Source organism: Lampris incognitus, chromosome 9 (genome assembly GCF_029633865.1).
Source record: "Lampris incognitus isolate fLamInc1 chromosome 9, fLamInc1.hap2, whole genome shotgun sequence".
In the NCBI taxonomy this organism is placed as follows: Eukaryota; Metazoa; Chordata; class Actinopteri; order Lampriformes; family Lampridae; genus Lampris; species Lampris incognitus.
In genome coordinates, this window is record NC_079219.1 from 58,153,110 (window position 1) to 58,169,941 (window position 16,832).

General features: G+C 47.9%; 1 protein-coding gene across 1 annotated transcript; it reads left to right on the forward strand.

The window, feature by feature from the left end:
* The first annotated feature begins 50 nt into the window (after positions 1 to 50).
* kcnj14 (potassium inwardly rectifying channel subfamily J member 14) lies at positions 51 to 16,013 on the forward strand. Its single transcript, XM_056286002.1, has 3 exons — positions 51 to 1,118; positions 8,668 to 8,985; positions 15,783 to 16,013. Exons 1-3 carry the CDS (start codon positions 51 to 53, stop codon positions 16,011 to 16,013), a joined length of 1,617 nt encoding a protein of 538 aa, XP_056141977.1.
* The last annotated feature ends 819 nt before the right edge of the window (positions 16,014 to 16,832 follow it).

Sequence of the window (16,832 nt, forward strand, 5' to 3'; positions counted from 1 at the left end):
AGAATATTTTGGTCTTCTCTGTTTGGACTGAGGGGAACACGTAGAGTGCAATGGGAGCGGCACGCGTCAAGCGCCGCTTCAGTGCTGTGGTGGACGGGCCGGTGGAGGAGGAGGAGGTCATGAGGCTGGCACAGAGTGCTGCGGACACGGCCAGGGCTGGGGGGAGCCCGGTGAGTACCCCTACCAGCCCTTCTCCCACCCACGCCCATAACGGCAAAGCCCTGGCCCTGCACGACAACAGCAACAGTGCGCGGAGGCAGAGTACCATGGCAGAGTCCCCCGTGGGGGACGGGGGTGGAGGAGGAGAGGGCGGGGTGAGAGGAGGAGGAGGAGTGTGTATAGGGTTAAGCAGCGGGAGAGGCGGCGGTGTAGGAGGAGGAGGGGAGGGCCGCTCGTCCTCGGACCAGGATTCGCTGTCGTCCCCCTCCGCCGCCAGCCGCCGCCCCACCCGCCGCCGCTCCAGCCGCCGGCCCCGGCAGCGCTTTGTGGGCAAGGACGGGCGCTGCAACGTCACCTTTGTCAACATGAGCGAGAGGGGCCAGCGGTACCTCAGTGACCTCTTCACCACCTGTGTGGACATCCGCTGGCGTTGGATGCTGGTCATCTTCACCCTCTCCTTCCTCCTCTCCTGGCTGCTCTTTGGATTTGCCTTCTGGCTTATCGCCTCCGCGCACGGAGACCTCTCCATCCGCCTCACCCCCAGCTCGAGTGCCTCTCTGGGGATGGGGGAGTCTGGAGCTGGCGGGGAGTCTGTTGACTCAGAGGCGGGGGTCGAGGAACCATGTTTCCTCCAGGTGAACAGTTTCATGGCAGCCTTCCTCTTTTCCCTGGAGACGCAGACGTCCATCGGTTACGGGTTCCGCAGCGTAACCGAGGAGTGCCCCCTGGCGGTGCTGGCGGTCGTCTTGCAGTGCATTGTGGGCTGCATCATCGACGCCTTCATCATCGGGGCGGTCATGGCAAAGATCGCCAAGCCCAAGAAGCGCAACGAAACGCTGGTGTTCTCCAACACGGCTGTGGTGGCGCTGAGGGACGGAAAGCTCTGCATGATGTGGAGGGTTGGAAACCTACGCAAGAGCCACCTGGTAGAGGCGCACGTACGAGCACAGCTACTGAAGGTAAGAAGAGGGAGGATGGAATGAGGACACATAGTGACATAGCTCCAGTATTGACTGCACATTTTCAATTGCATAGCTAACTTTACACATTATCTATATAATATCATGCCTGGATGCTTCAAGATTCAAAGGTTCATTTGTGACATACTTCATATCCAAGTACCTAAGCAGTGAAATGCTTATTGGCAAACTCCGAAACTGTGGAACAAAAAGAAGTAGAACACAAGCAGCTTGACATTAACATTGCAAAACAGATGGTTTTTGCAGTTCAACAGAGCCAAAGTTAGTTGGTCTGAATCGTGTTTTTAGCTAACTGACAACCCGGAGAAGCGAAGCTGATACATCAGAAACACTTAAGTAACTTATCAAAAACTGATTTGTTTGAGCAGGTTAAAGGCGATCGGGAACGCCTTACTTGCACCTCTTTCAATGGCGTTTCTGTGAAATCCTACCTCGAGTAAAACCATATGGCTAACACCAAGCGACAGAATATGAGGGAGAAACTAAGAGAGAATAGTGGTTGGGGTGCAAAAAAAAAATTTATTCTGCCATTTTTCTTACCAATGAGGATTATAATGCTCATTAAAAATGATGAAATCTTGCAATTTACAACTTTTCTCACAACTGCACGTATTTTTAGATGCACTCACTCCCAAACATTTTTGGAGGAGTCACAACCCTTGAAAGGCTGCTGATGGTACAGCTAAAGTGAGACTGATGTCAGTTTGTGACTGAATGAGTTCAAGGCCATGTTCATGAGGCTCAGGTTCATTGACAGAACGGTGTAACAATACAGTGCAAGTTCAGTCTGGACAGAGACAAGGTTGAAGACATGCAGAAAAATGTCCTGAACCAGACTTCAAACTCAGGACATCAAGGATCAGGCCTAAGCCCACATGGTCTGCGCACATCTGGTTGAACGACTAAGATACACCAAAACATTTTGTTCCTTGTTTTTTTTTTAAATGTAAAGACAACTGCAATAGTGCCCAATGCTACATGCACATGCAAAGTGCATATTGTATTGCGTAATCACATGGTTAGCAAAGGGATCAAGTCAAAAAATTGGGGGGGGGAATGAAGAGTCACGCACTACAGAAATGGAGAGGCTGCTAGTGTGACAGAGCAAGTGGTAGAGGATGAAAGGTTTTGACAGAGAGAGAGAGAGAGAGAGAGAGAGAGAGAGAGAGAGAGAGAGAGAGAGAGAGAGAGAGAGAGAGAGAGAGAGAGAGAGAGAGAGAGAGAGGGCAACGCGCTGATACCATCTGGCCTGTATTCTGTCGTCTGCAGTTAATGAGAGCTTGTTTCATACTCCCTCAGGGGTTTAGAAGATTTACCATGGATTAACTTGCCCAGGATTCTTTAACTGCGAACTATTGTCCTCTGTCATCTCATTCACCCCCTATTGTGTGTCTGTGTTGGTCTGTCTGCCCGTCGTTCAGACGGCGTACCCTTTACCTTGTCGTCTAACCTGATGTTGGTAGTTTGAGGGCATGTTTGCTCGTTTGTTTGCATCTTTTGTTGTGATCACCATTTTGTTTACTTTGGTGTGCATGCATGTGTGTGTGTACGCGTATGCGTGTGGTTCTGTTGCCCCGACTTTCCACAGGGTCAAAATGTGTGAGCTTTGAGGTTAAAACTGGTCCGTCTGGATCCCTTTTGATAGCGTGACCATACCACCCGAAGTTCAAGTCAGATCAGGTTGGATTAAACGCGCGGCGATCAGAGAAGGACGCTGGTTAATGCTGAGGCTGGAGATGGTGCCATGAAAAGGGACGGGTTGATAATGAGCCGAAGCGTGGTGGGGTGCACCAGAAAATCAGCTGAAGAGCGCTAATCAGAAGCCAAACTAAGCTTGAAGCCATTGTCTCACATTCAGCCTTGGAGTCGGGTGGGGGTGGGGGTGGGGGGGGGTTTAAACCTTTTTTGTTTTATTTTTCTCCGTGACGTTTGCAATGTACATTACATTTTGCTAGTGAACCTGACTTTTGGTCCACTCTAGGTCTTTCAAACTGACAGAAAAACATGCTCATTCTGGCATCCGCATGGCATAATGGTCTATTCTGTTGCCTGCACTAGTAGTGCCTCCTCTGGTCGGTCAGGGTGCCTGTTCGGGGGGGGGGGACTGGGGGGAATAGCGTGATCCTCCCACGCACTACATCCCCCTGGTGAAACTCCTCACTGTCAGGTGAAAAGAAGTGGCTGGCGACTCCACATGTAACAGAGGAGGCATGTGGTAGTCTGCAGCCCTCCCCGGATCGGCAGAGGGGGTGGAGCAGCGACCGGGACGGCTCGGAAGAGAGGGGTAATTGGCCAGATACAACTGGGGAGAAAAATCAAAAAAAAAAGAAAGAAAGAAAAACACCCTCGTTTTCCATACACTGACACTGATTTTTCATCATCTCAAGTCCACAACATTAACTTTATTCTTTTATGTATTTACCTCACTTACCTGCTCACATTTTACCCAGTCTTCAGTTATTTTACCAACCAGAGAGGGTTTTCCTGCGACAACAGGTGAAGTAATGCTGCAACAAAAATGCAAAAAAAAAAACATATGTAAGATATCTATTTAATCTCCACATATCATCATAATGACTATTCCCTCTGTGTAGCCTAAAAAGTGCCACAACACCAAAAAAGTGGCCTGAAAATTTGCAAAACAACCTCCCATTATAAAACAGGAACTTAAGCTTAGCAGAACATTTCTCTGCTTCGTTTGCTAACGTCGCTCGGTCGATAAATCTATCCATCGTTGACTGGCTAGTCACTGATTATGACACAGTTCTAACGCCACATGTGAAGCTTCATATCATCTGTCGACCTGAAGATGATTGACACATGTCAAAATATTCAGAACATGAGTTCAGCCTTACAGCACGATCTAATCGTCTGATCTGCCAATTGTGCTGTTGGTTAGTGGAGGCGCTGGTCGGTGTGCATCAGGGGGAGGGGTGGAACTAGAGAGAGGGCAAGAAAATAGTCAGATTTTGTGATTAATGGAGCTTCTTGTTTTGTCATATACAAATGCCAAGTCCAACACAGCCTCACTCCCACCCCGTCACATATGGACGCTTGGTCAGGACCCCTCTTCGTCACTTTGCAACGCCCTGAGTACCCCTTTAGCGCCACTTCAACGTGGAGGACTGTTTTGTTTTGGGTTTTTTTCTATAGAAGCAGAGTCTAAATCTATGTTTTATCTGTGTGCATTCATTGCGAATGTGGTTAACATGCCGCAGTGGCGGTTGGTGCTAAAAACATTTGGGGGGGCGCAATGTACCTTGGCGCAGCCCACCTGACAGCTGCTTTAATGTCCACACAGTCACAGAGTTATTAAGAAGGACAACGGAGCCTATCAGGGTTCGTAGACGGTGGATGATTGAGTCGAGACGAGCCGCCATGGTGGGTGTGAACATGATTGACAGCCACGGAAATCGTCCAATCACATTAGATCAAAAACCATTAAAACAACACCAATTCGCTGCCAATAAAAGTGGGCGTGTCTGGCATGGAAATCGGAAGAAACCAACGCTGCCAATAAAAGTGGGCGTGTCTGGCATGGAAATCGGAAGAAACCAATTCGCTGCCAATAAAAGTGGGCGTGTCTGGCATGGAAATCGGAAGAAACCAACGCTGCCAATAAAAGCGGGCGTGTCTGGCATGGAAATCGGAAGAAACCAAATCGCTGCCAATAAAAGTGGGCGTGTCTGGCATGGAAATCGGAAGAAACCAATTCGCTGCCAATAAAAGTGGGCGTGTCTGGCATGGAAATCGGAAGAAACCAATTCGCCGCCAATAAAAGTGGGCGTGTCTGGCATGGAAATCGGAAGAAACCAATTCGCTGCCAATAAAAGTGGGCGTGTCTGGCATGGAAATCGGAAGAAACCAACGCTGCGAATAAAAGTGGGCGTGTCTGGCATGGAACTCGTAAGAAACCAATTCGCTGCCAATAAAATTGGGCGTGTCTGGCATGGAAATCGGAAGAAACCAATTCGCTGCCAATAAAAGCGGGCGTGTCTGGCATGGAAATCGGAAGAAACCAAATCGCTGCCAATAAAAGTGGGTGTGTCTGGCATGGAAATCGGAAGAAACCAACGCTGCCAATAAAAGTGGGCGTGTCTGGCATGGAAATCGGAAGAAACCAATTCGCTGCCAATAAAAGTGGGCGTGTCTGGCATGGAAATCGGAAGAAACCAATTCGCTGCCTATAAAAGCGGGCGTGTCTGGCACGGAAATCGGAATAAACCAATTCGCTGCCAATAAAAGTGGGCGTGTCTGGCATGGAAATCGGAAGAAACCAATTCGCTGCCAATAAATGTGGGCGTGTCTGGCATGGAAATCGGAAGAAACCAATTCGCTGCCAATAAAAGTGGGCGTGTCTGGCATGGAAATCGGAAGAAACCAATCAGACAGCAGCCTCGGGTCACATGCTCGCCGAAAGTTCGAGGACTTGCGTAAGGTATCGTTTGGTCGGCGCCCCGTACCCGGGAAGCAGGATGAGAGGTTCGGATAATAAAAATTAGGATAAGAGGTTCGGATAGTGGCTAGATGGACGTTTAGATTTCCATCTCTTGATATTTGAGGGGGTACAGAGTCTAAATCGATCTTTTTTTGGATCTGTGTGCGTTCATCGTGGTTAACATGCTAAGCTAAAAGCTAAAACCGTTAACTCACCGGAATAGCAAACGTTCAAAGTCCCGAGTACGAAATAGCAGCTCCTCGGCCAACTCTTGTGGTTCCGGGTTATTACTCGGCTCACGAACTTTAACCGTGAATCCGTTTTCACTCCAAAAACCCCCGACGGACTGAACCACACCGACGACGGAGGAAGAACAACAATGTGCGACGACACTAGGCCCTTCGCGCGCTCTGCGTGCGGAGGCGGAGCCTAGAAGCGTCTAGAAGCCGCGACGCTGAGAGCAAGATAAGCGGTATGGCTAATGAATGGACGAATGAATCTACTACTTCCGGCTGTTACCGTTAGGGGGCGCCACAGCGGATTGCCCGTTTCCATCTCTTCCTGTCCTCTGCGTCCTCTGTCACACCAGCCACCTGCATGTCCTCCCTCACCACATCCATAAACCTCCTCTTTGGCCTTCCTCTTCTCCTCTTCCCTGGCAGCTCCATATTCAGCATCCTTCTCCCAGTATACCCAGCATCTCTCCTCTACACATGTCCAAACCATCTCAATCTTGCCTCTCTTGCTTTGTCTCCAAACTGTCCAACCTGAGCGGTCCCTCTAATGTAATCGTTCCTTATCCTGTCCTTCATCACTCCCAGTGAAAATCTTATCATCTTCAACTCTGCCACCTCCAGCTCCGCCTCCCGTCTTTTCGTCAGTGCCACTGTCTCCAAACCATACAACATAGCTGGTCTCACTACCATCTTGTAAACTTTCCCTTTTACTGTTGCTGGTACCCTTCTGTCACAAATCACTCCTGACACACTTCTCCACCCACTCCACCCTGCCTGCACTCTCTTCTTCACCTCTCTCCTGCACTCCCCGTTACTTTGGACAGTTGACCCCAAGTATTTAAACTCATACACCTTCGTCACCTCCACTCCTTGCATCCTCACCATTCCGCTGTCCTCCCTCTCATTCACGCATATGTATTCCATCTTGCTCCTACTGACTTTCATTCCTCTTCTCTCCAGTGCATACCTCCACCTCTCCAGGCTCTCCTCCACCCGCACCCTACTCTCACTACAGATCACAATGTCAAATGGATGAATGAATATACTGAGCGTAACTTTATAGGAGAGATCTGTTAAATTAGAAGTATAACCCTGAACCACAAGAGTTGGCCGAGGAGCTACTTCGGACTTGGGACTTTGAACATTTGATATTGTAACGTACACGAATAAGTAGCCACGTTAGCCGTTGGCTAACGGGTCGGACCCTTTTGTCGACTGGTTAGCGATGTCGCCCGCGGTGTGAGAGGTACGGGTTCACGTCCCGGCTGTGGCAGTTCCTGCGGTTGCCCCCCCTAATTCGCTACAATATTCCGGCGAGTTAACGGTTGTAGCATGTTAACCACTTTAGCTGTGAATGCACACAACTATAAAATACATTTAGACTCTTTCCTTCTATTAAAAAAAAAAAACAGGATAATCTCGAAAAGGATAAAATTGGTTCATGAATATGTGCTAATTGTGCCTTTTGTGTGCCTATGAGCCGTATGCAGCCGCTAATCAAGTAAAGTGCTGTTGTGGGAGTGCAGGAATGAGGAGACGGAGAGATCGAGTTGAGTCAGTTCCGTTTACTCGCCACACAAAACAACATCGATACAGCACAATCCCTCGTGGCAACCAGCTAACTGTTGCAGGTGTAGGTGCATATAAATAACAAACAGAGTCGGGCTGTGTCTCTAAGTAACGTGTATTCACCGGCTGTGCCCATAACAGAACTGAGGCATGTTACACAAGGCAAGTATACATAAATCAGAGTATCAACACACTGATTGATCTCAGCCCCTTGTCTGCTGACGGATATGGGGCGAGACCAAATAACACAACTGTTGTGTTGTCGGTGAATGTTCTCATTCATCCAGGTCATGGTTATCCAAAGGAATTGAATCAAGTGCAACTGGACTTGGTATATATCTGTGAAGACATTTCGCCTCTCATCCAAGAGGCTTCATCAGTTCGTGCCTTTCTGACTAGACCAAGCTAGTCTGACTGGCTGGTGATGATAAATAACTGAGTTTCATCACCAGCCAGTCAGACTAGCTTGGTCTAGTCAGAAAGGCACGAACTGATGAAGCCTCTTGGATGAGAGGCGAAACGTCTTCACGTATATATACCAAGTCCAGTGACACTTGATTCAATTCCTTTGGGTAACTGTTGCGTTATTTGGTCTCGCCCCATATCCAATAAAAAAATAACACAAAGTTGATGCTACAGGGGTACCCAGAACTTTCTCAGATAGCATCCAGATGTGGGCCACTTCAGGCAATGATGGCCTTCTTCTGGCCTTGACAAAGTGGATGTGAGCCTGAAGTGGCCCGTGTGGTAAATGGGGAATATGGCCCAAATACCACAAAACAAATATGGGCCCCTTTTGGCTAATATGTAGCACATGCGCCATTGCTATGGCTTGGTTCTGGCCCAGACCTGGCAAACAGGAGCAGACCACCCAAGTGCCATCATTCCACGCAGTATGTGGGCCGGATGAAAGTGTCCTGTGGGACAGGTCTGGGCCACAGCAATTTTGCTATCTTTGTTTGCAAAGTTACAAAGAGGGGCTCCTGACCAAGCGTCCATATTGGGAATGAGACTGTGTTCCCAATTCACATGTTTTGAATAAAACTGCATGCACATATATGGGCTTGATATGTTAAAAAGTATCTGACGCACCCCCCCCCACACACACACACATAAAATGGGAGGGCAGCAGCTGTCAACTGACAACATTTTCATCTTGGTTTACAGTCTATTGAATATTTTTCCACATCTGGATATAAATTGCTCCATGGTATCTAATGTTGAAGCATTGCTGAACTAGATGGGAGTCTGTCCCTCATTCACTCTCTTCCCATTCTGCCCCCAGCCAAGGGTGACCCCGGAGGGAGAGTTCCTCCCACTGGACAACATGGACATTAACGTGGGCTTCGACACTGGCACAGACCGCATCTTTCTGGTCTCACCGGTGACCATCGTCCACGAGATTGACGACGAGTCGCCCTTCTTCGAGATGGACCGCAAGACGCTGGAGAGTGACCCAGAGTTGGAGGTGGTGGTCATCCTAGAGGGCATGGTGGAGGCCACAGCCATGACCACGCAGTGCCGGAGCTCCTACCTGGCCTCTGAGATCCTCTGGGGACACCGCTTCGAACCAGTGCTCTTTGAGAAGAAAGATTGCTACCAGGTCAGAGAAAGAGGAGAGGGAAGGTGTCTTTAGCCTGTTTTACCTGCACAAACAAGATATGCTCTAAGTGAACCTTCTTTTTATGGAGCCTGGAAGCAGGGGTGGGGGTGGTTGGGAGTCTCCCAGGCATGGCCCTGGGCTACTTTTAATGTAGACTGAAAATTTGAGAGGGGAAAATATGTAGAACAATGAAGCCTATTAAAACGGTAACGTAATGGGTGTTAAGTGGCCAGGGTGTGGCCTGCACTCATGGCAGACAATTAGCAATCAGTGTTTTTTTAAATCACTACTGCTACTTCCGAGCCTCAGGCAAACAAGCCTAGGTTGAACGAAGGCTAGAGTAAACAAACGCAAGCGCGACTTTTTCAAGCCAAGACTTGGTCAAGCATGGACTGCTCTTTTTAGATCCAATCAGTCATCTGTTTTTTGTGTACCTAGTATAGACTATGTGTTTCCTTCGCATTTCTGTCCTTTCCTCTTCCCGGGGCTGGCATAGACGTTGGGTCACTCCTAGGTGCTGTGACCCTACCAATCTCATCTATCCTACTCTCCCCACTCACGTTGAGCTAGTGGTGATGGGAGGGCTCTGGAATTGCCAGTCTGCAGCGCCGAAAGCTGAGTTTATCTCAGGCTACGCATCCTTGCTCTCCCTCAACTTTCTTGCTCTAACTGAGACCTGGATCTTGCCAGAAAACACTACCACACCCGCAGCTCTGTCTGATGTGTACTCTTTTTCTCATATTTCCAGAGCTGGGAGGCGGGGGTGGTGGTGCTGGCCTGCTAATCTCAGTGAAATGGAAATACTCTCTTGTTTCCTTCCACAATTTTCTCCGCCCTCTTTTGAATTTCATGCTGTTACTGTCTCTTATCCAGTCAAACTCACCATCGTGGTTGTGTACCGCCCACCAGGCCCCCTTGGTGAGTTTCTGGAGGAGCTTGACCACTTGTCTCGCACTTCCCTGTCGATGACTCTGCACTTATCCTTCTCGATGACTTCAACATCCACACTAACAAGCTAGATCCTCTTCTCTCTTTCCTCTCCTCCTTTGACCTTCACCTCTCACCCTCTCCTCCTACCCACAAGGACGGCAACCAGCTGGACCTTATCTTTACTAGACACTGCCCTATTTCCAATCTCTCTGTTACTCCCCTCCAGCTCTCTGACCACTATTTCATGTCCTACTCTCTCTCCCTCTCTTCACCCCCCTCAGCCCCTTCCCCTACCCACATAGTTTCCACTCGTAGACACCGCCGCTCTCTCTCCACCACTGATCTTTCTTCCTCTGTTACCTCTATCCTCCCTACGCCTGAATCTTTCTCTCTCCTACCCCCTGACACTGCTAGTGATCTTCTTCTCTCTACCCTCTCCTCTTCCCTGGACAATCTCTGTCCCCTCACCTCCAGGCCTGCACGCCCAACTCCACCTAACCCTTGGCTGACCGACTCAGTATGTACTGACAGACGGAGCCTGAGAGTGGCAGAGCGCAAATGGAAAAAAGGCAAACTCCCAGAGGACCTTCTCAACTTCCAGTCTCTTCTTTCCACTTTCTCCTCCTCCCTTTCTGCGGCTAAGGCTGCCTTCTATCGCTCTAACATCCTATCCTCTGCCTCTAATCCTAAGAAACTCTTTGAAAACTTCTCTAGACTTCTTCAACCTCCTCCTCCTACTTCCTCCCTTCTCCCTGATGACTTCGCTAACTTCTTTCACAAGAAGGTAAATTACATCAGAACCTCCTTTTCTCACCACCCGGTTAGTGCTGCTTGTACTATCCCACCCTCTGCACCCTCCTTCACCTCTCCACGTCCCACCCTATCCCACCTCGCTCCCCTCTCCCCCGACGAGGTTCTAAACCTCATCAAATCCAGTCAACCCACCACATGCTCCCTTGACCCGGTCCCCTCCGCTCTTCTTCAGTCTATAGCACCTGAACTCCTTCCCTATCTAACCCACCTCATCAACACCTCCCTCCAGGCAGGATGCTTTCCATCTGCCTTCAAGACTGCTAGAGTCACCCCCCTTCTCAAGAAACCATCACTTAACCCCTCTAATGTCAAAAACTAGAGACCAGTTTCCCTTCTACCCTTTCTATCCAAAACTTTCGAACGTGCTGTCTTTAACCAACTTTCTTTGTACCTCCACCAGAACAACCTCCTGGACCCCAACCAGTCTGGGTTCAGGGTGGGTCACTCAACAGTGACGGCCCTCCTTGCAGTGACAGAATCGCTGCACTCTGCGAGAGCAAACTCTCTCGCCTCTGTCCTGATACTCCTGGACCTGTCAGCTGCGTTTGACACAGTGAACCACCAGTTCTTCCTCTCTACCCTCGAGGGGCTGGGTGTCACAGGCTCTGCACTCTCAATTTTTGCAACCTACCTGACGGGTCGCTCCTACCAGGTGACATGGAGGGGATCTGTGTCGGAGCCTCGCAGACTGACTACAGGCATTCCACAGGGTTCTGTTCTGGGTCCTCTCCTTTTCTCCCTGTACACAACATCCCTGGGTTCTGTTATTCGCTCGCATCACTTCTCTTACCATTGTTATGCCGATGACACCCATCTGCTCGCATCCAGTTTAAGACTCTGGTGCTAGCCTACAGGGCAGTGAAAGGAACAGCGCCTTCCTATCTCTAGGCCATGGTCAAGCCCTATACCCCCGCCCGACCACTTCACTCTACTGCCTCGGGACGCCTGGTTACCCCGTCGCTCAGAGGCCCTTGCTGCCGATCGACCGGGTCACGGCTCTTTTCTGTCCTGGCCCCACAGTGGTGGAATGAACTCCCCACTGATGTCAGGACAGCGGAGTCGCTGCCCATCTTTTGGCGCAGGTTGAAAACTCACCTCTTCAAGAACTACTACCCTGTTACTTGTTCTTAGCACTTACTGTATTCACTCATTAAAAAAAATCTCTTTCTTGCACTTTTACTTTAGCACTGGTTTTGCTTTTAGATGCTTGTTTAGATTCACTAATGACCTCTGATGACTAGTAGTTCTCCTGATTTCCTACGTTAAATGCATTTATTGTAAGTCGCTTTGGATAAAAGCGTCGGCTAAATGACTGTAATGTTAATGTAATGTAATGACAACAAGTGAAAATATATTTCAGTACAACGCCTAATATTATCCATTCTATTTTCATGTCATTACATTTGAAATACCTGTAATTCATGACTTTTTTTTAAGAGAAATTACTTAAATTTTAAAGAGAAATGCCCATCACCTGCCACACACTCCGAGTGAATAGTAACTCAAAAACTTCTGTATTTCTGCTATAACGGAACACTGATTTTTCAAAGCGGCAACTACCAGGGCTTAAAGTTGAAGCCAATGCAGACGCATGTTAAGTTGCAGTTCCATCATGGCCACTAGGGGTGCTCGCTTCAAAAACTTCCGTTCAACTGTAGTCAGTAAGGTAATTCTCAACTTCTACCTACAAATACAAACTAAAAAAATTTCTGCAAGAATTTGGGGTCTCAACTACTAATTTTGAGTCTGGCATACAGTGTGAGGATGATGGGTTTTTAGAATTATTGTTCTTTTAAGAGGATATTAAGGGTTAGTGGCATGTTGGGGCATCTGCCTTGATTGACAGGTATGTGTCAATCTGTGTGTTACCCAGGTCCCACCCCATCTCCAACCATGCTCCTTTCCATTACCCAAATTTGAAATTTCTGGCTCAACAATTGACAAAATGGCGGCAAGCATAAAGCTAATCTTTAGGCTTCAGCATAAAGCTCATCTTTAGGCTTCAAAATGCCCCTTCAGTAAGCAAACGGTGATGTCACAGGTGCTACAGCCATCTTTCTTGCACAGTCTGGTTTTTTACCATCCGCCAAGTGACGTGTTGGGAGGTCAGTTAGCGGATGGACAAACTACAGCCTAGCTGACTTCCTGATCTCCACTGTAATCTGCACCGTTAAAAAAACACGTCCTCGTTCTCTTGGCCGAGATCATTTCCGACAGCGGAAATGACAAATTTTCTTGATGCATGCTCTGTAATCCAGGTAAGAAACTCACAGAAGCTTGAGTCAGTTCATCTGGATATGTTTATTGACAGGTACCTTTCATCACTCAAGGCAAGTCAATTTTATTTGTATAGCCCAATATCAGAAAAAATACAAATTTGCCTCAAGGGGCTTTACAGCAACACTACATCCTGTCCTTGGACCCTCGCATTGGATAAGGAGCTCAACTAAGTGACAGTTGCCTAACAACCGAAACCATCTACCAGTTTCATATGCAAATATGGGTGTGACCACTAACTAGAGTTTCAAAGGCCATGTGTACTATTCACACAGGATTGGGGAATCGTTGAAATCACAGCATTTTAAGATGGCAACAGATGTACTCTTAGCCCCCCTTCCCCATCCATCTACAGGCCAGTGGCCACTCTTTCAGGGATGAGGATGTGCACATCCTTGATAGGGAGGAACGATGGTTTGAACAGGGAATGACCATCCCTGAACGGGGGCAGGGGCTAAGAGTACATCTGTCGCCATTTTACAATGCTGTGATTGCAACATTCCCTAATCCTCTGTGAATAGTACACATGGCCTCTGAAACTCCAGTTAGTGGTCACACCCATATCTGCATATGAAACTGATCGTTGGTTTCGGTCGTTATGCAAGTGTATTGTTTATAAGGGTGGGACACCTGCAGTCAGTTTAGACTGAAGAGGTCACTTAGTTGAGTGATGAATGTTTCTGTGGATAAACGTTGTGTCCAGATGAACTGATTCAACCTTCTTTGAGAAAATGACAATGTTAGATTTTCAGAATCGGAATCAATTTTATTGGCCAAATGTGCCTATGCACATGAGGAATTTGACTCCGGTTCACAGCAGTTCCTAGCACCTGCAGATGTCACTTACACACCAGAAAAAGAAAAAGAAAAACAGGAAATAAATGGAACAACAACAGGGCATTGAAGGCAAGCATGTATGCACAGCAGGTATGTCGCGACTATACAGAGTCTTGTTATGGTTGAATAATCAACAACCTATGCCCATATGTTATACCATCCATCCATCCATTATCCAAACTGCTTATCCTGCTCTCAGGGACGTGGGGATTCTGGAGCCTATCCCAGCAGTCATTGGGCGGTAGGCGGGGAGACACCCTAGACAGGCTGCCAGGCCATCACGGGGCTATTATACCACATTAGTTATATATTGTATTGCCCATACACTATACCATACTCATATACCACAACTGCACACACCATCATGTCCATATACAATACTATATACTCCCACTATATTATACTATTTTATCTTATATACAAGCAGTATGAACTATATGTGTTCCTACCATCCACCACACAACTACTACTACTTTCGGCTGCTCCCGTTAGGGGTCGCCACAGAGGATCATCCGTTTTCATCTCTTCCTGTCCTCTGCATCTTCCTCTGTCACACCAGCCACCTGCACGCCCACTCTCAACACATCCATAAACCTCCTCTTTGACCTTCCTCTTTTCCTCTTCCCTGGCAGCTCCACATTCAGTATCCTTCTCCCAATATACCCAGCATCTCTCCTCCACACATGTCCAAACCATCTCAATCCTGCCTCTCTTGCTTTGTCTCCCATCCATCCAACCCGAGCTGTCACTCTAATATAATCGTTCCTAGTCCTGTCCTTCTTCATCACTCCCAATGAAAATCTTATCATCTTCAACTCTGCCACCTCCAGCTCCACCTCCTGTCTTTTCATCAGTGCCACTGTCTCCAAACCATATAACATAGCTGGTCTCACAACCATCTTGTAAACCTTCCCTTTAACTCTTGCTGGTACCCTTCTGTCACACATCACTCCTGACACTCTTCTCCACCCACTCCACCCTGCCTGCACTCTCTTCTTCAACTCTCTCCTGCAGTCTCCGTTACTTTGTACCACCACACAACTACACACTATATTATATGCCTATATTACAACCACAACAATAACAGCAATAATTTGTAACCAGTATCCAACAGTTGTATGTGTATTTACAATTGTACATTTGTATTGCACAAACATTTGTATTGCACATCTGGTTTAAAGAGAGGTAGTGGACATCGTAGATATGCAGATGACACATCTTGACGAGAGGAGACTATTTACAAAGTCTCATATTTACATAAAAAGTGTCTCTTCTTGCACCATACTGTTCATGACAGATATGGTTTGCGGGGGGAAAAAACTATTCCTGTGTCTGGTGGTTTCGGTGCCCATTGCTCTGCAGTGCTTGCCAGAGGGTAGGAGTTCAAACAGACTGTGTCCTGGGTGTGGGGGTATATACTGATTTTGCCCGCCCATTTCTCAGCCCTAGAGGTGTACAAGTCCTGCAGGGTGGGCAGGTGAGCGGCAGTGATTTTTCCCCCCCTGCCGTCCTTACTGTTCGCTGCAGTCTGTTCCTATGTTGTACTCTGAACCACACTGTAATGGATGTGCACAGGACAGACTCAATGACTGCAGTGTAGAACTGGCTCAACAGCTCCTGTGGCAGACTTAATTTTCACAGAAACTTGCACACAATGCATTCTGGTATATGTAGGCGCTGTCCGAAAGGCTCTGTGAGCATGAGAGCACCGGTTTCTCTGTCAATATAGTACACAGAGAGGATAGTATTGGCTGCATATGTACATTACATATGTAAAAATAAAAACGTTGGTGAAATTTTCCTTTAACAGCAGTACATCTCACTGGGTGGTGAATGATTTGATGCTCCCCCCCCCGAAATGCTTTCCATGATCCATGCTCATTTTATGTACCCTTACTCCTCCTTTAATTGTTACCTTTTTCTTTCTCACCCTTGCTCAGGTGGACTACTCGTTTTTCCATCGCACATATGAGATCTCCAGCACACCTTCCTGCAGTGCAAAGGAGTTGGCAGAGCACAAGTACATCCAAGGCTCACGGTCATCATTCTGCTACGAGAACGAAGTGGCTCTGCAGCTCGTCTCCCCAAACGATGATCCTGACCGTGACCCCAAATGCCCCTCCCCTCCGACCCGACGGCCCTCTGACTCACAGCATCCCCATAACAACTGACCTCACGGGGATTAGGGGCTTAAGGCTTGAGAAGACAGGAAAATGACCACAGAGTTTACAGAACGAGGGGACACAGGACAGACGTAAACAGGTGGAGTTAGGCGGATATAGGCAACAGTTTCAGAAGGTAGAGGAGAACGATGACTGAAGAGTCAGGGCGAGTCACATTCAGTAAAGAGACAGCGAGAGAGGGTGACATAGTTCACGAGGAAAGAGGAGCAGATGAAGCAGAGGAACAGGTAAGACTGAATGGGAAAAGGTAAGGGTGTCCTCTTGAACTGTCCTTGGAATAGTCTGTATATGGGAGGAAGAGATTGGGATTTTTTTTTATGGAAAAAAATGGCTAGAGTAGTCTGGCGCACATGATAGAAGATGGCACACAGCTCCATGTAGACAGGAGAGGAGAGAGAGAGAGAGAGAGAGAGAGAGAGCTAAAGATAGAGACAGATATAAAAGAGGGGAGAGAGGGAGACATTTTGGGTCACTCTGATGGGGAGACGGTCACTTCACTGACCCGTGTTGGCTGATTGGACCTGGCGATCTTTCACAGTCATATAAACTTGTCTGCTAAGTCTCACAACCAGCCCCTCACCACCGCTATACGCACAGCTGGCTCTAACACCTAGCTGACAGGATGCACAACAGTGCCCTCTAACGGCTGAGACCTGCAACTGCACTTCCAAGTTGAACGACGCTTCATGAGTTCATGAAGTCTGTGTGAAATTAACAGACGTGGATCTATTAAGTCATTGTGACATCCTTCCAAGTCAAACCCCTAAAACCTGAAAACTAGCTTGGAAAGTAAAGAGATCCCCCCAT